The 22,539-nt window shown below is 39.7% G+C and overlaps 1 protein-coding gene across 1 annotated transcript; it reads right to left on the bottom strand.

Annotated features, from left to right (window-relative positions):
- Positions 1-2,653: 2,653 nt before the first annotated feature.
- Positions 2,654-17,211, bottom strand: LOC126081858 (histone H2A.V). The gene is made up of 5 exons (XM_049894020.1): positions 17,010-17,211; positions 11,960-12,037; positions 9,453-9,566; positions 6,531-6,660; positions 2,654-5,863 (listed from the first exon to the last, which is right to left on the bottom strand). The coding sequence occupies exons 1-5, from the start codon at positions 17,010-17,012 to the stop codon at positions 5,802-5,804; spliced, it is 387 nt and encodes a 128-aa protein (XP_049749977.1). The 5' UTR covers positions 17,013-17,211; the 3' UTR covers positions 2,654-5,801.
- Positions 17,212-22,539: the final 5,328 nt, after the last annotated feature.

Raw genomic sequence — 22,539 nt, 5'->3', positions numbered from 1 at the left:
TTCATATTCTTGGTGTCGCTAATTCCCATGTATACCACAGGACACAGTAATTTACAGTCTCCTAGAAGTTTCACTCTTGGGTGCATGAAGCAGAGGACAAGATAAAGTTATCTAACTGCCTAGCACGCCTGTTTCAACAAAGCTATTTTTTCTCTATTAGTTCACATGCTACCAGTAACTGGTTTTTGCACATTTCATAAAAAATGCACTATGACAGTATTTCCAATTTGGGAACACAGAAGGTACCCAGATACAGCTCGCCACATGCCGTGGATTCACTTCCTGACATTTTAAGTCACTCAGTTACCTCATCGGCACTGATTCTTCCTGTTGCATGTACTTTCTGCAGCTGTCCTCTGATTGGCCTGGGAGTCCCAGTTTCAATGTCCTGAATTAGGAGTTTAATCTGCCTATGTTAATATGCCTCTGGGAATAAAGGCTTTGCTTAAAAGTGCTGACTGGGGAGCGAAGAGGGAAATGCAGGTTTTTTAGGTAACTGTCTTGGAGCACTCTGGGCACCAGGCACTGCTAAGCATTTTGGATGCATCCCTAACAGTCAGGTTATGTGAGGCACAGACTATCATCACCACCATTTTATGGGTAAAGACAGAACTAAAACAGGCTAAGTCACTTGCCTGAGGCCACACAGCCAGCCAGCAAAGACTTGAACCCAGGTGTATTGGACTCCCACACTACCAGGCATGTTATCACCTGCTTTTAACAAGTCATAACTCTCTACCTTTAAGGAGTCCAAGAATGCAAACATTATCATTTCTTATTTTCCTATCGCTGCCATACGAACTACCCCACTTAGCGGCTTTAAACAAGTTTCTGAAGGTCAGAAGCCTGGCACACCGTAGCTGGATTCAGGTCCTTTTCCAAGATCACTAGTTGCTGGCAGAATTCATTTCCTTCTCATGCTTTCCACGTATGTGGTCCCTCTGTCTTCAAGACAGCAATGGCGTCGTGAGTCCTACTCCAAGTCTGTCTTTCTCTTCTGCTTTTAAAGGTTCATGTGATTACACTGGACCCATACAGATAATTCAGGATAGTACCCTATTGTAGAAACCTTATTTACATCTGCAAAGCCCCTTTTGCCATGTGACACCAGGTATAAAACCAGGTGACCAAAGGTCATGGGGCCAAAATGCTGCCAGTTTGTTTATCCTTTCCTCTCAGATCCCTCCCGTATACCTAAGACCCCCAAAGCAAAATGTGCCCTCCCTTCAAAAATGCTGCACGGTATTCTGCTAGGTGGTTAACTAATTACAGCAGTTAGACTGGGTCTCATCCAAGTATGAATTAACACCACATATTTATACCTTTATAGGTAGACAGTATGAACTCACCCAGCTGTGATGCAGAAAGGCCTGGCAATCTGCTTTCATAAAAATTACCAAAACCAAAAACCTGTTGTCATCAATTCTGACTTACAGCCTTCCTCTGGGCAGAGAACTGCCCCGTAGGGTTTCCAAGGATCAGCTGGTCCATTTGAACTGCCGACCTTTTGGTTAACAGCCAAACTACTGTACCACCAGGGCTCCTTCATAAAGATTACAGCCAAGAACAGCCTATGGAGCATTTCTACCCTGTAACACATAGGTCTCCATGAATTGGAACCAACTTGAAGGCAATGGGTTTTTGTTTTAATTTGTACTTTAAGAAATATTAGTTACCTAACTGGTAGACCATAGCAAAGAATTTTTACCTGGGACCAGGGTGAGGAGGATCTATTTGTGGTTACCCCACTCACTTCATACTCCCTTACAGAACAGAAACTGTGAAAGTGATATTAACTATATCCCTTCCATCCCCATGTTCTCATGCTTTCTAGTGCTTAGGCCAGACTCCCTAAATGTCTTCATTTCACAACTGCCGCAATGTGGATTATCAAAAATGCCAAATATAAAATGTTATATGTTTAGAAAACTGTCATATACAAGCTCTTAAAGTACTTTAAATCACAGTTAAGTAGATTAAGAATTTATCTTAAAACCTTTTCATATTACGAGAAGCCAATCTCCACAGTCAGTCCAGTCAGCTTGTTCCTTGGTTCTACTCAGCACATACCCTCGTGTAACCTTGTTTCAGTAGATAACTGAAAACTCCCAATCATCTAATATAATGACATGTGATCTAAGAATACTTCTTCTCTAACAACAGGACAAATAAATAATAAAATCAGGGCCATCCCATAGATGATTGTGATAAAGCAAATATAGAAAAATGTTCGTTGTAGAATCTAGGTAGTGGGTTTTTAAGAATTGTTCATTGTGCAATTTTAACTTTCGCGCATGTCTTAAAATTTTCATCATAAAACGTCAAAAAAGAATCATCACAATAAATTCAGCCATAGGTACCAAGTCCAGTATTGCATTTCCTGTTATTCCCACCTCAAATCATATACTGTTTAGGTTATTTTGTCATGACTCCCCAAATATACTCCATTCTTAATTCCCAAGACATTATTCACATTGCTTCCCTACCCTAGACTCTTCTTTTTAGATGTCCAAATGCAACCCATTCTTCTCTGCCCAGTTCAAGTTCTACTTTCTATTAAAAAAGATCCTCCCCTTCTCTGAAGTGCTACTGTACTTATCTCTGCTGTACTATTTAAAATACAGTTCTGGAATTATTCTAAATGATTTTTAGGTGCGATAATAGTTTTTGTTTTTTATTAAGTTTTCTTTTAGTGATACATATTGAAGTATTATAGATGAAATATGATGGCTGCAACACGCTTTAAAATAGTCCAGTAGAAGGAAGGGGTAGAGTATAAATTAAACAAGATTGATCATGACTGTGGCTGCTGGGCTGCCAAGTACACCAGGAGTAACATCAGGGGAACAAAGGTCAAAGGTTCATTACACTATTCTACTTTTGTACGTGTTAAGTTTTCCATGAAAAAACAAAACATAAATACAGTACTAGGAACAGAGTCAAATAATGACACTATCAAAATTAAACAGACATTTGAAGTAATCATCTAGAAAATTCTAATAAAACACCCCTACATAAGTAATTCAAGGCAAAGGAAGGTCTCTTGATTATTGTCTTCTTTTCTGTTGCTGCTTTGGTTTCCGAGAACTATTAAATCCTCACACAGGGACAACTGTGGATCCTGACTCATCAATACAGAAACTTCTTCAAAATATGTGCTCACAGACAATTCAATCAGAGTGTGTAATTTTTTTATCCTACCTTGTAAACTGATGAACAAAAGTTCTTGATAGAATTCCAGATAATAAATGCAGAAGGAATACTAGAATATCACCAGTTTACAACCTCTAATAGAGTCCTGGATCTAGGCAATGATCACTAACAGTAGCTAAAGCTGTCAGGGGAAAAGGTGATAAGAGAACTTTACAATGGATGGACTGGGCTGACAACATCCAAACTTACTCATCAACCTTAACATTCCAACATGAGACACAAGCAGGTACTGTGTGTCTCCTGATGTGATGCAATAGGAAGTACATAACATCACCTATGAAATATTTTTGTAAAAAAACACAACAGAACCAAAAAGCCCCTCTAGAGCTCACTATCAGTTCAAAGGAAATACAGGGGACAGATGAAATTTTAAATATTATCATGAGAACACATTCAGTACAATCCACACTGAGGACAATTCTATACAACAAACAATGCAGTTTCTTCAAAAAGTAAATGACAAGAAAAACATAAAAAGAGAAACTCCACAGATTAAAAAGAAACAAAAGATATCAATCAAATGCAAGGTACATACAGATCTTGTCTGGATCCTGATTCAAATAAACCAACTGTAAAATAAATTTTGTAACAATAAGGGAAATTCAAATACTGACTAGATATTTGATGTAAAAAAAATGTTAACAGTCTTAAGGGTACTATGGTCATGTTCTGAAAAGTGTCCGACTCACAGAGATACACACTGATGTATGTATACATGAAAATATATTATGCCTGGGGTAGGATTCCAACTAAGCCACTGGGGGGAGGTAGGAATAAGGAGACCATAGGGTATATACAGGGGTTCGTTATTATTCTCTTTATTTTTGTATATTTTTGAAATTTTCCATAATAAAATAAGCTTTTTAAAATGCGAACTGTTTTGATGGTGTTGTATTATAAAATATTAAAAAGTTTCCTTCTTTAATGAAGACTCCCAGGCAGAAAAATAGAGTTCTCTATACCATTAACTGGTACATGCTTGCTCAGTTAAATCTTGTAACAGCTACTTAGAAGCTGACAAAGAAAAAATGATTTTTAGAAGACTGTATAAATTACTAAATATTACTATAAATAAGAAAAACTTAAGTCTTAACACTATTTTAGACTGGTTGGGTAAATTTCAACAAAGCAGCCGGGCTAAGGCATCACAGTGACAGTGCCACAAAACATCTGTACTTCCTCACACCATAGGCTGACTGCTGTTTTCGACAACTTACGTCAAAGGCTACCAACAGAACCAGGTTTTTAAACTAGAAAGGAAAAAAAAGCAATGAAAGTGGGAAAAAAAAAAAAAAAACACAAGAACGTGTATCCATAAGCAGCAATAGCAATATATCTGGCCAATTTTTTAGGAACAGATGAAAATGCAAATCTGTAAGGAAAAATGATTTCAATTGAATCCAACTCCGAAAGTTAATGCATACCTAAGACCACAGGGAAGAGGCACTTTTCACTGCCTGTGTATTGCATAATTAAGTCTGTATTTACAGAATTCAAATTTCTCAAAGTCCACTAAAAATTTGGAATTTTAAATCAAAAGAAGAAAACTTTGATAAATTTAACTTCAACTCCAGGTAAGAGTGTGGACTCCAGAGTCAGACGTCTAACTCTAGGTCTAAATCCTGGCTATACCTCGTTCTAACTACGAGCTGAATGTTTTTTGACAAAAACTTAATTTCCGTAAGCCTCAGGTTCAATATCTATAAAATGGGGGTGGGGAGGAGTAAAAATTTAATTCATTGGTATGAGGCTAAGCATGTAAAAAGTACTTAGCATGGGACCTGGCACATGGTACCAAACAAAAAACCTGTGGCTGTCAAGTCGATCGTGACTCAGAGCGACCCTTACGGGACAGAGTAGAACACCCCCAAAGGGTTTCCAAGGAGTGCATGGTGGATTCAAACTGCTGACCTTTTGGTTAGCAGCCGAAGCTCTTAAACACTATGCCACCAGGGTTTCCGGCACATGGTAAGTGCTCAATAAGTAAGTTTGCTGTCCCATCTCATCAGTCCTAAGTGCACATTTTCCCATATTGCAACATCTCTGAAATTGGGATGTGTCTCATAATTGACGGCAAATCATGGTTTAATTGGCAGTTTTTCTTTCTTAGTGGCATATAAAAAAAAAATGGTGCATATTACAATCGACAGCATCTTAGATTCACTGAAATACTGTATTTAATCATGATGAAGCTATATTCCTAATTTATGTTTTAAGATTGTTCTAATATATGATAACCAATTTGAGGTTTAAAAAATTTCAAAGTCTGAGCAAAATCTTTCCAATACATCACAAACAGAACAGTTTTGAGACAAATTAATTTTGTAAAAAATGGTTTATCAATTCCATTTCTGTATAAAACACATGGGAGAAACCTAGCCAATCAACACACAATTGTTACCACATGAAAAGATACTTTTATCAAACTTTGAACCTAAGAACATACAAATATTTCTTGTATCATGTCTACAGTAATTGTCTATGCTTTTCCATTTAACTGTTTTAAAAATTCCACGTATCCCCATTATTTCTTCTGTCCCAGTTACAGTACAATGACAGGGAGGAAGAGGGCTGGTTAAAACAACTCTCTAAGCAGTTTTTTGCTGTCCCTTCTTTCCAATCAGAGATTTGTGGATGTGAGGGATCACACCTAGAATGAGATAAAAACAATATTACTATAAACTTTTAGCGCTGGCTATATCTTAACATTTTAGCACCTCGAGCAAAAGAGTAATTATACCAGGAATAAAATGAATAAAGAACACAGTAAAATTCCGTTTCCATATTCTGACCCTGTTGAAGTATCCGCACCAAGTCCCTCCTCACTCCCCAAGCAGTCCAGGACTCCCTCTAACTGTATGTGAAGGTGTCTGCATTTTCTAAGAGGAGGAACCACAGCTCCCATCAGACTCTCCAAGGGGTCTGGGATCCAGAAGAGAGCAAGGACCACCACTTACATCTTCTAATCCAGACTCATTTGAATATCTCATCCTTTTCAAGGATATTACATTAAGCGACTTTTCACAATCATTTTTCAAACACTGTTTAAAAGGGTATGGAAAATATTTTAAACATCAGGCTCTCAGTATCAAATATGAAATTTAGACAATTTGCTAAAAATAAAAATAACATACCACTACAAGGAGACAAAACACTTATTCAGATGTAACGAAGAGGACTAGAATCATAACAGACTTAACACTTAGAGAATTAAAGTTTATATACTTTCTAGTTAGCCATTCAAATTGATCACTGATCTGAATTATGTATTAGTTAGAAACGCCAACAATACTCTAGGCTCAAAAGGTAATACATACCACCCCCAGCTATGGTAGCCTTGATAAGAGAATCCAACTCTTCATCACCACGGATTGCGAGCTGCAAGTGACGTGGAGTGATACGCTTTACTTTGAGATCCTTAGAAGCATTACCTGCCAGCTCCAGTACCTACAAAGAGCATCCATGAAATACTGAAGGATGTAGTTTTTAAGAATTCAATGTGTATTCCCAGTTATAGCTAAAAAGATCACTACAGTATCTGTACATGCAACAAAGTATACACACACACAATATGTTTTTCTTCCTTGTATTTCTATAATGCATTTTACTCTCAAAAGTATATTATTTCATTTGATCCCTTTTGTATTTGTTCTCTGCAACAGAGCTAAAAAAAACTTGATCAAAAAACCTATCACTATATAAAAAGAAATTAAAGATAAGGGATAATACTAAATATGATTCTAACTTATAGATGTGAATGCTTAGAAAAATCATATATTTTTAAATCCATGTAGTCTATTTCTGCATAGGCCTTAACGGCTACAATTTAATTCTTAAAATAATACTTACAGAAAATTTTTAAAAATGTAATTGAAGTAATTTTTACATCCCTTGTGACCAGTTTTGAATGTCAGTGGGCCCTGTAATGTGAAGGCAATAGGCAGAAATTCTTTATTCTATAACGGGAATTTGGAACTAAAGGAATTACAAAGTCCCAACTGGCTATACAATGCATTTTTGTTTTTTGATTCCATGAACTATACTGCCATTACAGAATCTTTAATGTAAATAACACGAAAAAAACTCCACGGAGCCTCCTCATTTAAATAGAGCAGTGGTAACCCCCTGGATATACACCAGAATCAATTGTTGAGTTCTACGAACACCAGGGAATCAGAGACTGTAATTGGTGTGGGTAAGGATGGGCATCACTGTTTTTTGAAAGCTCCCCACGTAATTCTAGTATGAAGCCAAGGTTGAGAAGTGATTACCTTGATCTAAACTCCTGGCTTAGATTTCAGTATTTTCTTTAACTCTACTAAATTTCAATGTTTGGAAAAACGTACTACCTATTCTTAACCTAAAAAAGGTCAATCAAAATCTGAAAGATAAATAATATCTTCTGTGAAGTTAAGCTCTGTTTAGATGGGACTTCAAAATTCTAAGTCAGAATACTATACCTGAAATATAGTGAACAAAATTGAATATGCGTCTTAAAAGTCTGCATCTAAACAACGAAAACTGGTTTTTTTTATCCCTTTTGTTAAATAGTTTTTATTGTGCTTTAAGTGAAAGTTTACAAATCAAGTCAGTCTCTCACACAAAAACTTATATACACCTTGCTACACACTCCAAATTGCTCTCCCCCTAATTAGACAGCCCACTCCCTACCTCCACTCTCTATTTTCGTGCCCGTTTCGCCAGCTTCTAACCCCCTCTACCCTCTCATCTCCCCTCCAGACAGGAGACGCCAACATAGTCTCAAGTCTCCACCTCACCCAAGAAGCTCACTCCTCACCAGCATTCCTCTCCAACCCATCGTCCAGTCCAATCCATGTCTGAAGAGTTGGCTCTGGCAATGGTTCCTGTCCTGGGCCAACAGAAGGTCTGGGGGCCATGACCACCGGGGTCCTTCTAGTCTCAGTCAGACCATTAAGTCTGGTCTTTTTATGAGAATTTGGGGTCTGCATCCCACTGTTCTCCTGCTTCCTCAGGGGTTCTCTGTTGTGTTCCCTGTCAGGGCAGTCATCAGTTGTAGCCGGGCACCATCTAGTTCTTCTGGTCTCAGGATGATGTAGTCTCTGGTTCGTGTGGCCCTTTCTGTCTCTTGGGCTCGTAATTACCTTGTGTCCTTGGTGTTCTTCATTCTTCTTTGATCCAGGTGGGTTGAGATCAATTGACGCATCTTAGATGGCTGCTTGCTAGCGTTTAAGACCCCAGACGCCACTCTTCAAAGTGGGATGCAGAATGTTTTCTTAATAGAGTTTACTATGCCAATCGACTTAGACGTCCCCTGAAACCATGGTCCCCAAACCCCTGTCCTTGATACACTGGCCTTCGAAGCATTCAGTTTATTCAGGAAATTTCTTTTCTTTTAAACAACAAAAACCGGTTTAAGGGGAAAAAAGGTTCTTAACTGTTACTATAGTGCCAACACAAAACCCATTGTGCATGACATACCAAAGTATAAGTACCTGTAATTCAATGCTAAATGTCCAAGGGGACACAAATAACTGGTAAGTTTAATGAAACGACAGTAATAATTAACATACGAGTTAAATCTAAATTCTCCAGCGTTCCTCTGATTCTACCAGGCTGGCTATCTCTACCACTTGGCTTGCTTACAAATGAAATTACTTCCCTTGCCTGGAAGAGTTTATGGAGTTTCATGGTTTTCCATTTGTCTTCCTTAAGAGAGGTAGGGAAAGGGGAAGTGGTGATCCAGAATCCAAGAATTAGGAACGGCTGCTCAATGAATTTAGCTTCCTAATGTCAAACTGAGCAAGACAGAGCATTTCTATACAAACAACCATACAGAGAAACAGAACGGTTAAGCCTTTTTAACTTTTATATATCTGTGATTTTTTTAAATCTATCACTCTGGCAAACTTTATAACTAATAGGTTACATTGTTAACTTCCCAAATATCACCTATTGATTATATGCATACTTCAGAGCTCATTTAACTCGCCCCAGTATTTAAATCATTTTACATTTCTTGGTCAAGTCAAAGTCGTGGGTTTTTTTTTTTTTTTACCTTACTTTACCTTTGAACATACCAACCAGGGTTCTTTTTGACACTGGCGCTAAGTAAGAGGCCAACAGGATACACCTAAAGCCACTACTGAAATAAACCGACTAGCACGTATGTCATTTTGAAATCAATCTATGGGGTTCAGCCATTTAGTCTAACACCACTTGGGATTCACATATATAACAGACATTTCCCCCCTACAAACCTCAGCAGTGAGATACTCTAGAATCGCAGCACTATACACTGCAGCAGTGGCACCAACTCTTCCATGGCTTGTAGTACGAGTCTTCAAGTGTCTATGGATACGGCCCACTGGAAACTAAAAGAGAAATTGTCCTAAGTGGGAAGTACTTAAATTTTAAGTAATAAGCACTCAAATTTTCAGTAATAAAACTTTAAAATTCTTTAATAAAAGACTAATATGTTTTTTAAAATATGGATAAAACATGAAATAATGAAAAACTTTGCTTTATACGTATTTTAAACCAAATCTACTTAGCAGTTAACAGTTCCTGGGGTCTACATGTATATCTTCAGAATCAGCCCGAAATCTTGAGGCCGGCTTTTGCCCCTCTGAGGACAGAATGAAATTCTTTTTAAAGAAATAACCCCACCGGATATTATGAATTAACTTCTGCATAATATGGGAAGTTTTGATATAACATGAAGGGAAACTATGCTGATCCACATTTCTCAATAATTATATTCATATTTGGTTGGTTCCTTAACATACTTTCCTTCCTTAGGCCTCTAACTTCATTCTTCTTTCCTCAATTTCAAGAGGTGACCTGATATCTAAGAAAAATTATGACCATTCTCTCACTGCTACTCTTCCCTTCTACTTTCTAAGTGAAAAGGTACTTTCTTATTTCCAAAGTACCCCATCCCACTTGTCTGCACCCTTGATTACTCCCAACAAATTTCCTATGGCATTTCCTCATTTTTTTTATTGCCCTACCATTTCAGTATCTCCAATTACTCCCTCTCCACTGGTTCCTTCTGCACACCTAATAAAAAATTCTATACATGTCTGTAATAATTACTTCCCGTTATGGTCTAGATATCTACCTCCTTTCCAAAGTTAAAATTTAAAAACAAATCCTGAAATCCTTATTTTCTTGTTACCCAACCAAAACTTGGCTTCTGTTAAACTACACTCTTAAAGGCCAGAAGTTGACATTTCAGATCTCATCAGTAAGGAGAAAAAGCCTCAGAATTTGAGTTTAACATCTCTTCCCTAATTGACTACTAGCTTCATAAGAGCAGGACCCACCCCTTAAATCCCCTCTGCATCCTCCGTGACTGCCATGTTGTCTGGCACAGAGTAGGATCTCAAAAAGAAAGAAAAATTATTAGGCTTCAGAGATTATATATAGTTCTAACACTAACTTTGATCCTGCTCAGTCTTCTTCTGTGACTCCAAAGCCATGTGTTTCTGAAGAGTCCACCATGTTCTTGTGTCCCTCTCATATGTTTAGGAAACTCGTCCACAGCATGAACTATCAATTTTACAGAAATGATTTCATATCTGTAATTCTATCACTTCTCTTGAAAAGCTGGACTCATATCTCCAACTTTTAGACATTTTCACGTGGGCATTCTCATAGAACTTTAAAAAAAAAAGACTCCAAGTTATCATCTCATAACTTGTCCCTATTACAAACTTTTCTGTCACTTAGGTTCTAAACTTTTGAGCTTTCTCTTTTTGACCTTAACTTTCTTCTCAATCCTATACTTCTCCCTCCCATTTTCTGCACACATGCTTTCTATTTCTATCCACCCCACTCTAGTTCAAGTATATATTACCTTATACCCAAACCACTGCAATTGTCTCCTACATCTGCCTCCCATCTCCCTCTTCATATTAAATGTACTTCTAAAAAACTCTAATTGAGAATTTACATGGTGTCCTAAAGTCAAGAATATACACACTTCAAGAATATGTTCTCATCCCCCTTCTTTTAGTACGACTTAGATCAAAAACTTTCAATGACTCACCACTGCCAAGAGGTTAAAACCCAACCTCTTTACACAGGGAATAATTCTCGCTCACCCAGAAAATGTCAAGTTTGTAGATTAAAGTTGCACCAATTCAAATATATGTGAAGTTTGAAAATATTCAGTGGTCTTGAGTAGACCACTCAGTCTAAAACTGAGGCTATTAGGGAAATATTTAGAGAACTAATGGACAGTTCACTACTCTTAAATTTTTTTTTCATCCTGAAAGTTAGTATACCATTATAAATACCTTCTTTAAAAAAAAAACTACAGCTTACTCACTTCAATATGATACAACCAATAAAAGAACTAAGGATGTAATTATAATCTAAAAGTAATACATTCTAGTAGTACTAAATTACCAAATTAAGACCATTATAAATATCTTCTTTAAAAAAAAAACTACAGCTTACTCACTTCAATATGATACAACCAATAAAAGAACTAAGGATGTAATTATAATCTAAAAGTAATACATTCTAGTAGTACTAAATTACCAAATTAAGACCTTTCAATAACTAGCTCTTTTGAAAGAAGGGAAGACAAATTAAAGATAGATGCTTTACGATTTAAGTCTTGACCACTCAATCTCAGTATTAAAGGTAGTGATACCACAAATTTACTTTTGTAATTAATGAAACATCTATGGGTCATAAATTGCAACAGTAAAGAAAATAATTTTAGCAAAAAACTATTACAACACAAATATATTACCTGTAGTCCAGCTCTCTGTGAACGAGACACTGCTTTAGCCTTGGCCTTTCCACTGTCTTTTCCAGCTTTGCCTCCAGCCTAGAGAAAAAAAAGCTTCAAATGAAGGGCTGAAAATGCTGTTTCAAAATATTCAGGAAACAAAATTTCTTCTAGCTTTACTTTTGGTGGTAAAAAAAATTTAGGTTACTGCTTTCCTCATGTGTAAATATATATTTGATTATATCACTTAAAGTCAACCTTAAACACCTATATAAAATTTGAGATTTCTGGAAATCTGAACGTATTTCCCAATTTTCAGATCAAAGAATCCTGATCAAGTCAATATAACTTTTAAGATACTTGATATATTTCATAATGAAGTAACTTTAAATGTCAATATAACATATATTATTCCCACAGAAATATTCAGGGCTTATCTCTTCTGAGAGAAAAAAAGTCTCTTACCAAAAAAGGGGGGGCAGCAAGAGACAGAAAGGGCCACATGAACCAGAGACTTACATCATCCTGAGACCAGAAGAACTAGTTGGTGCCTGGCCACAACCGACGACTGCCCTGACAGGGAGCACAACAGAGAACCCCTGAGGGAGCAGGAGATCTGTGGGATACAGACCCCAAATTTTCACAAAAAGACCACACTTAATGGTCTGACTGAGACTAGAGGAATCCTGGCGGTCATGGTCCCCAAACCTTCTGTTGGCCCAGGACAGGAACCATCCCCGAAGACAGCTCATCAGACATGGAAGGGACTGGACAGTGGGTAGGAGAGAGATGCTGATGAAGAGTGAGCTACTTGTATCAGGTGGACACTTGAGACTGTGTTGGCATCTCCTGTCTGGAGGGGGGATGGGAGGGTAGAGACAGTTGGAAGCTGGCAAAATTGTCACGAAAGGAGAGACTGGAAGGGCAGACTCATTAGAAGGAGAGCAAGTGGGAGTACGGAGTAAGGTATATATAAACTTATATGTCACAGACTGACTTGATTTGTAAACTTTCACTTGAAGCTCAATAAAAATTAAAAAAAATAATCTATATGAGAACAAATGGCTAATATTCTAAAGCATAGATGAGAAGGTTGGGGGTTGGGAAACTAGACTAATGGGAATGGTACAACTAGAGAGAAAATGAGAATGTTGAAACAATGTGAAGAATGTAACCAATGTCACTGAACAATATGTGTAGAAATTGTTGAATGGGAACCTGGTTTGCTGTATACACTTTCACCGAAAATACAAAAAATATTATCAAAACAAAAAAAAAAAAAGAAAGGAAAAATAAAGGTTATCGTTAAAAAAAAAGGGGGGGCGCAGGGAAGGAAAGAGACCTTCAAACTTTCTAATAAAGGGATTTAAAAACTACTACTCTAAATGGATAGAAAATAACTATTTCTCAAATAACCTTTATGTACACTAGCAGAGTGGCTAACTAAACCATGGTATACAAAGGCAAAGAATATCATGCAGCCATTTCAACAAATGAGGTAGTTACAGAAATGCGTTGTTATGAACAACCCATAAAACATATTTCTAGGTGAAAAAAGGTGCGTGCAACTGCAATGAACTTGTTTGTGTAAAAATGGGTTATACAGACTATGTGTGTACACATATTTCTAGGAGGTCACACAATAAGTTAGAAAAGGATTTGCCTATAGGCAGGGAATACTAAGGATATGATGTGAGAGGAAAACTGATTTTCACTTACGCACTGTTTGATTTTACCATTTAAATCTATTATTTTCCCATTGTAAAAGAGCTAGTTAAAAGAAACCAGCATACAAAATTGGCTAGCTCTGAGGATCTATATTTTAAAGTAGAGGGTAAGCTTCGAAATGGTATACCCCTAAAAACCATCTGAAGCTAAAATCAACCATGTATTGTCCCCTATTTGCATGAGTCAGTGGATATAATGTTTTATTTCTCAAAATCATATGGGGAAAAGAAAAAAAAAAAAAAACTGCCTTGGGAGGTATCAGAGGCAGGTAAAAAAAAAAAGCTTAGCCACTAATTCATATTCTTTTTCATACATTAAACAATTTAGCAAGTGACCGATTGAAGTTTAACCAAGAGAAATGAGAATCTCTAGATTTTTAACAGGATGCGTTATATAGTTTAACAACTTCTGACTATACAAGACAACTCAATCAGCAATTTTTCTTATCTACCCCTCAGATAAAGGCATTTTCCATCTCAATTTGCTCTAGTATAAAACATTAAAAAAAAAACTCTTAACTGGTGAGTCTAAAATGATAATTATCATCTTTCTGATAGGATTAGGAAATAAGAACTACCTATTATTATTATTATTTTTTTTATTTTACTTATTATTTTGTTGAAAATATACACAGCAAAAACACACTAATTCAAGTTTCTACATGTACTATTCGGTGACATTGATTACCTTCTTCTAGTTGTATAATTCTCACTCTCCCTTTTCTGAGCTGTTCTTCCCACACCAACATAAACTCACTGCCCCCTAGGTTTCCTTTCCAGTCTTTGAAGATGCTGTTATCAATCTGATCCCATATAAATAGACTTTAAAAGAGCACAATGCTAAAGGCAGACGTTCTTTATTAGTTAAGCTAAACTACTGTTCGGGTTTTAAGACATTAGGGGATATTTTTGGTTTAAGGTTTGAAGATTATTTAGGGCAACAGTTTTGCGGTCCATCCAGACTCCATGGCTCCAGAAAATCTGGATTCCATGAGAATGTGAAATTTTCCCCCTTTTGATCAGGATTCTTCTATACAAATCTTTGGTCAAAATGTTCAGTAATGGTAGCCCGGCACATCCAGTTCTTCTGGTCTCATGGCAAAGGAGGCAGCTGTTCACGGAGGCAATTAGCCACACATTCCATTTCCTCCTCCTATTCCTGACTCTCTTTCCTCTGTTGCTCCAGGTGAATACAGACCAATTGTTGTGCCTTGGACAGCCGCTTGCAAAGTTTTAAGACCCCAGGCACTAGAAAATGAACATAAGAACTACTTATTAATGAAAAGCCACCAACTGAAAACTCCCCAGGCTTCCCAATTTATACTGTAAGTACCTTGCTTAATGCAATTTTATCCTTACTGTCTCAGATCTGTAATATTTGTTGCTTTTTAAGAAAATAGACATATAATCATATTTAATACATTGAACGACAATACGCAAGTTTTGGAGACCCCAGGTGTACTTCTTAATAAAAACAACCTTGCATGGTATCAAATCTGTCTGAACATAAAATTGTACAATAAATGGATAATTACTTTCTCTTCATAAGCCCCTCAAGCTGTATATATACACATCTTCCCATTTTTGGGGGGTTAAGCCTCTTAGAAAACATATATACAGAGAAAGTTGGGCTACATTTCAGAAAAATTTGAAAACTGGATATTTTCATATTAGTGTAATGGGTATACATTCACTTCTTCTCAAGCTTAAAATCTAAAAAAGAACGCAGTATAAATAAAATCAACTGAGAAAATAATGACAACATTTTGTCAATTTTTTTAGCTTACATTAATACTTACGCATTTTTAGCCACTGGTAAATGGATGCCAAATATATAGCGTATCACTAGTGATTAATGAGAAACATCCTAAAAACCGACAAGGATTATGAAAATCATCAGCCTGAGCAAATTAATTTATAGATTAGATGCAATCTGTGCCTCAATTTGTTAAAGTACTTTGCTACAAAGCACCGCACAATAATTGTAAACTATAAACTGTACAGAGGTTGGATGCAATTATCCACCAGGTCTATTCCAGTTCTAAGACTTGAGAATTTTCCAATAACCAAAATTTTTGTCCTCTTGACTGGCTGTTCTGTTTACAGTTAAGCATTCTATTAAATACCACACCTGCCATCTCAAGCACAAGACTAATCATCTAATACTACTATCTACAGTGTGAGGGATGACAACCTGTGCTTAACTTTTAAGCAGGCAGCTCCAGTTGAAGTTACCTGTCTTAAGACAGGATGCTTAAAGCAGGGTTACCAACATAAATAAGACTTCATAACAACAGCATTATCTTTACACTATCTTTGATGCAATGCATAAGTCATCCTTTAGCACTTCTTCCTTTCCTCAACTTTAGAACAGGGTTGAAGTTTTATTCACTTTCATTTTCTAAAAGCCAGTTTTTTCTTACATAGCTCTGAATTTTAGAATAAAAAACGGGTAATTTAAGATGAAAAATTCATAGCAAAGGCAAAGGGAGATACTGCTGTATAGTGAAAACTGCCAACTGCAGGGAAATCAGAAGATGCGGACGTTCATCCCAAATCTGTCCTAGAGCAAATCATTTATAAAGCTATTCTTTCTAGCTCAAAGACCACGAGTATAAGCCCACCTTCCCCACGAAATCTCAAATTTATTCCAAAGATTACGTAACACATTACGTAAGACTTGTAAAGTGTTATCCTGTTTGACCTCATTTTATGCAGGAATTCACACCTTAAAGAACAAACACTTGTTTCTGCGTTTCAAACCCAAATCAAGGTGTTTGGTCCTTCCTAACTTCCTCCTCCTTTCCTGACGTGCAACAAGAAGTCTTCTAGTGACCCGAGCGTCTTTCAGCGTCGCAAACAAGCAACTCCCGCCAGGGCAGGCCAGGGCAGACCTATTTTATTCGTGTGAAATGTCTTCAGAAATGGCACTAAACACACAGCCTCAGAGCTGACGTGAGCCAACTTCAGGCACGATGCGATTACCGAGCCAGTGCTCGCTACCCCGGCAAGCTTTTACCGAAACGCCCACGGCCGGGCGGCGGAGGCGAGCGCGGTTCCCCCCGGAACCCGGCACGTCGCGGGTTTTTGGCGCTTCCAGTTTGAAAACCAGGGACTACGCGGCAACTCCCCGGTAGGCGTGGTGAGGGGCTTAGCTGGGATGCGGTCCCGCGCCCGGACGCCCGACAAACTCCATACTCAACAGGTAGCGGCCGCGGGCAATCGCGGGAAGGCCAGGTGTCGCGCGACCGCGTCCGACGCCTGCGGCCCTGGGCACGCCGGTGACACCTGCCCCGCAGCTTCGGGGCCGAGGCGGGAAGACGCGGCCCCGCTCCAGCCCTTACCATGGTCTCGGTGCCGCTCCTGTACGCGCTGCGCTACTTCCACCCGGTCCGCTCGGACGCGGCGCCGACTCTGCCTCCACTTGACCCGCGCGCGCCGCACCTGCTCCCACCTCTCGAGCCGCCTCCGAGGTTACTACCGTAACACCAACCGCCACCTCTGCCGTCGCCGGAGCCAGAGCACCAGACAATAACCGGAGGCCCTCCTCGCACCGCCCCCGCCAATGTCAGCTCGCCTTGCTGGTTTGAACCCCGGTAGCTGCCCAGTCGCGTGCCTCCTTCTAACCTGACTCCGCCCCCTTCACCGCCTCCGTAACGGCTGTTTGGTTTTGCACACGGTACTCGAAGGCGGGGCCTCTAGCCCCAACACTGACGGGTTTGTGCGCGAGGTCCATGCGCCGGAGCCGGACGAACACAAGAATAGGCCAATGAGAACGGAAGCCTGGTGGAAGCGGGCCAATGAAAACATCGATCGCGAACAAGGTAGGCGGGCCGTCGTGAACGACAGCAAGATTAGTGGGTGGGTTGGGCGACTTGGGGTGTCTGTCGCTTTCCCGCCCATTCTGGGTGTCAGTTCAGTCGGTTACAGGGCTTGCTTGGGACAAGTTTGGCTGTTGGAGGTCGCTTTTCTGGCGGTTTCTCACAAGGGCGTGGGCCCTGCGTTACGGGGGTCCTGATTTTCAAGGTTGGAAGATCCTTATCCTCAGCAGTTCTCCCATCAGTCTGACTTTACTGGTTCTTACCCACCCCGCGGAGCAGGCAGTTATCTCCCCAGCCTCTGGGCGTTAACCCTTGGCAAGGTTTCACTTGGCCTCATTAGTTTGCTTCCTGCTGTCATTAGATTAAAAGTTGGGGGAAACTCCCAAATAAAGAACGAAGGGCTGTAAAATGGAATTGCCCTCCTATTAAACCTGTTGTAAAAATTAATGTGAATCCACCTGGCATACAGTAGGCACTCCAGTGAGGGTTTTTCTTCCTTTCGTGGCCTGTTACTGCAGTTTATAAAAAGGCACTTCTGTTTGAGTTGATAGTGATGGTTGCACAACATTGTGAATATGGTTATAATGCCACTGAATTGTGCGCCTGAAAATGGTTAAAATGGCAAAGTTTATGTTAAATATATTTTTACACACACAAAAAAATCCACAAATTAAAAAAAAGTCCCTATATTAAGAGCCTTTCTGTGAGAGGCAATTTCATTTCACAGCTGAAAGAAATGGTCTTAGACAAGCTTAGTCATTTGCCTAAGATCACATAGTTAATAACCAACATCAAGCCCACATCCTTAAATGTTTGCTTTAATTCATAACCGTTTTTCTTTGATGGTATTACACACAGAGCCCTGGTGGTGCAGTGGTTAAGAGCTCAGCTGCTAACCAAAAGATCAGGAGTTAAATCCGCTGGCAGTTTGAATCCCCCAGCCGCTCCTTGGAAACCCTAAGGGATGGTTCTACTCTGCCCTACAGGATTGCTGTGAGTTGGAATTGACTTGATGGCAATGGGTTTGGTTTTACGCACTAGGTACTGGGGATTCAATGGTAAACAAAGTTACTGTTTTCATGGCAATTTCATCCTAATGATGGGATTTTCTCAGCCTAGCATTTCAGACATCTATCACCAGGTAGGGAATAGCCTATCTAAAAGTTTGAATTATCTTTCTTCTGACATGGACTGTAGCTTTGGAGTCAGCCTTCATCAGAGGAAGCATCTTTGGGGAAGTGAATCTTTAAGAAAAGGTAACTTTTCAATTCAAGAAGATGAAGAAGGTGAGCTTCTAAACTAGAGTTTAGAAGAATATGAGTGAAGGCATAGACAAGTGGGAGGAAGGAGAGGCTAGTGGAGGGACTGGAGCAAGACATGACAAGATTAATAAAGAACCTGAAAACTAGGTAGACGGGTTTGGAGTTAGTTCAGGAAGTACTTGTTAGTGCTGTGGAGCGGGCTCCAACTCAAGCCTACACTATGTAAAACGGAATGGAACATTGTCTAGTCCTACATCGTCTTCACGATCTTTGGTATGCTGCAATCCATTGTAGTCGTTGTGTATTTTGAGTGCCTTCCAAGCTAGGGGACTCATCTACCAGCACCATATCAAACAGTATCCTGTTGTGATGCACAGGGTTTTCACTGATTTTTGGAAGTAGATCACCAAACTTTTTTCCTAGACTGTCTTAACCTGGAAGCACCACTGAAACCACTATGTGTAATCCTATTGGTATTTGAAATATCAGTGGCATCAGAGCAACATGCAAGCCTCCACAGTAGGACAAACTGATAGACAGGTGGTGGCAGTAAGCAATACCAAAAAAACGAACTCATTGCCGCTGAGTCAGCTCCAACTCCTAGCAACCCTACAGGACAGAGCAGAACTGCCCCATAGGGTTTCCAAGGAGTGGCTGGTAGATTCAAACTGCTGACCTTTTGGTTAGCAGCCAAGCTCTCAACCACTCCATCACCAGGGCTCCCAGTAAGCAATAGCCATTGTCAATTCCTGCTCCTCTTTTTGTGTTTCCACCCTGGTGTACTAGTCTACCAAGGCATAAACCTGTGAGTTATCCCTTCATTTCTTCCACAAATCACTGAGTACTTAAGCTGTTTGCAGACACTGTGCTAGGTACTGGAGATTCATCAGTTAGCAAAATAGACATGGTCCCTGCCCTCCTGGCCCTCTAAAGCAGGAGTCACATGTTAAAGAAGTAGACACACAAATATGGGAATTATATGAGTGTTGAGGGAAAAGAGCAGGCTGCTTGGAGAGAGAGAGAGAGAGAAGCAGAGGGAATATAATTTGTATGGAGTAAGGGAATGTTCCACGAAGAAGAAAGAGCACATATAAAGGTCCCTGATGTGAGAAAGACTTGTCCCTATGAAGGAAATGAAAGAAGGCTAGTGTGGCTGGTGTAATTCTAAACAGCTCCCTCTTACCACATCTACTTCCTGAGTATCTCAAATGTGGCTTTTTTTGGTTCGTTTCTATTACTACTGTTTCAGTTTAGTCCTCTTCATTTCTCACCTAAATGACTGCAGAAGCCTTCGACTAATGACCCTGTCTGTATTCTTGTCTTCCATGAATCCACTGTCTCCTCTTTTTAAAATACAAATTTTAGTATCATTTCCCTTTAACCGCATTGATGTTAGGACAAAATCAGAAGGTCCTACATTTTCTGGTCGTGCTCATTTGGTCTCTTGTCACCCTCTATCGCCCTCTAAACTCCTTGTTGCCTTTGCACATGCTTCTGCCTCTGCTTAAAACAGTCCTCCGTTTCATCTTCTACCTGTGTAAAAATGGCATGATGTCAGACCTCCTCAAACTTCAGGGGGAGAGAGGAGAATCGAGACCAACATCAGCCCAAAGCTGATTCTTATGAGGTGGGGATCAGACATACCTCTACTCTCTAACCTTTTTACTGATTCTAACACCAGCTGTCCATCCCACAGCGCTCTCTACTTCTCTGCTAGGTTCATTAATTCATTGCAGTGGCCACACAGAACTCACAGACCATACTCATAACTATGGGGCTTATTAGGGAAATAACAGGTTACAGTTCAGGATCAGGATCAACTTGGAAGTAACAGTAACAACTCAGGAGACAGTTCTATCAGGGCAGCTTCTTTTCGGCTGCCACCAGGACCTTGCTCTCAGCCTGGGCCCTTGCTCTTGGCTTGGGCCCTCACTCTTGGCCTCGGCTCCCACTCGGGACTGGTCTCTGCAAGCGTTACAAAGCTCTTTAGCTCTGCTGTTAAGTGCCCAGAGGCACCCCACTCCACCAGGAAGCCTCCTGCCCAAAGGCGTTCTCTCCTTCCATGGGTTAGCGAGCCTAGCCTGCCAGTCTTGTGCCGCTGCTGTCTTGTGCTGTCTTCAGTGTTACAGCTCTTTCTGTCTTCTGGGTCTAGGGGGTTCTCAGTGCAGGGACCCTGGGCCCAAAAGATGTGCTCTGCTCCTGGCTCTCTTCTTGATGGTAGTGAGGTTCCCCCTCTGCCTCTGGGACAGGCTCCTTTTATGCACAGTCAGAGCTGTTGGTAGTGGTAGCTGGGCACTATATTTTCAAGTCTCAGGGTCATATAGGCTGTGGTTCATGTGGTCCATTAGTCCTTAGGACTAATTGCTTCCTTAAGTCTTTGGTTTTCTTCACTCTCCTTTGCTCTGGACAGGAAGAGACAAACAGTCTATGTGAGAGGGCCACTCAAGTTTTTAAGACCCCAGACACTGCTCACCAAAGTAGGATGCAGAACACTGTCTTCATGAACTATGTTGTGCCAATTGATGTAGATGTCCCCTGAGTCTATGGTCCTTCACCTTGAAGCCTAGGAGCTTTGTCCTGCAAAGTATTTGGCTATGTCTAAGAAGTTCCCATGACTGTGCCCATTGTGTACTCTGTTGTCTGTATTAATATACATGTAGCACCTACAATTATGTATATAGACATATCCATAACCAAACCTATATCTGCAGGTAGGTGTTCTCCTTTATACCCTCATGAACTTCTTTAGCATACCTACCTACCTATATATCCATTCATAAATTATTGTTCATTAATACTATTGTTGCAAGATTGTCTATGTTACAGTAATTACTGTGTTGTTGTTGTTGTTAGGTGCCGTCAAGTCAGTTCCGACTCATAGCGACCCTATGCACGACAGAACGAAACACTGCCTGGTCCTGAGCCATCCTTATAATCATTTTTATGCTTGAGCTCATTGCTGCAGCCACTGTGTCAGTCCACCTCGTTGAGGGTCTTCCTCTTTTCAGCTGACCCTGTACTCTGCCAAGCATGATGTCTTTCTCCAGGGACTTTCCGCCCGGACAATAAGTCCAAAGTATGTAAGATGCAGTCTCACCATCCTTGCCTTTAAGGAGCATTCTGGCTGTACTTCTTCTAAGACAGATTTGTTCGTTCTTTTGGCAGTCCATGGTATATTCAATATTCTTCGCCAACACCACAATTCAAAGGCGTCAATTCTTTGGTCCTCCTTACTCATCGTCCAGCTTTCACATGCATATGATGTGATTGAAAATACCGTGGCTTGGGTCAGGCACACCTTAGTCTTCAGGGTGACATCTTTGCTTTTCAACACTTTGAAGAGGTCCTTTGCAGCAGAAATACCCAATGCAGTGCGTCTTTTGATTTCTTGACTGCTGCTTCCATGGCCGTTGATTGTGGATCCAGGTAAAATGAAATCCTTGACAACTGCAATCTTTTCTCCGTTTATCATGATGTCGCTCATTGGTCCAGTTGCGAGGATTTTTGTTTTCTTTATGTTGAGGTGTAATCCATACTGAAGGCTGTGGTCTTTGATCTTTATTAGTAAGTGCTTCACGTCCTCTTCACTTTCAGCAAGCAAGGTTGTGTCATCTGCATAACGCAGGTTGTTAATGAGTCTTCCTCCAATCCTGATGCCCTGTTCTTCTTCATATAGTCCAGCTTCTCGGATTATTTGCTCAGCATACAGACTAAATAGGTATGGTGAAAGAATACAACCCTGACGCACACCTTCCCTAACTTTAAATCAATCAGTATCCCCTTGTTCTGTT

Source organism: Elephas maximus, chromosome 8, assembly GCF_024166365.1.
Source record: "Elephas maximus indicus isolate mEleMax1 chromosome 8, mEleMax1 primary haplotype, whole genome shotgun sequence".
In the NCBI taxonomy this organism is placed as follows: domain Eukaryota; kingdom Metazoa; phylum Chordata; class Mammalia; order Proboscidea; family Elephantidae; genus Elephas; species Elephas maximus.
Note: the sequence above shows the minus strand (reverse complement) of the source record. Positions and strands in the feature narration are given on the sequence as shown.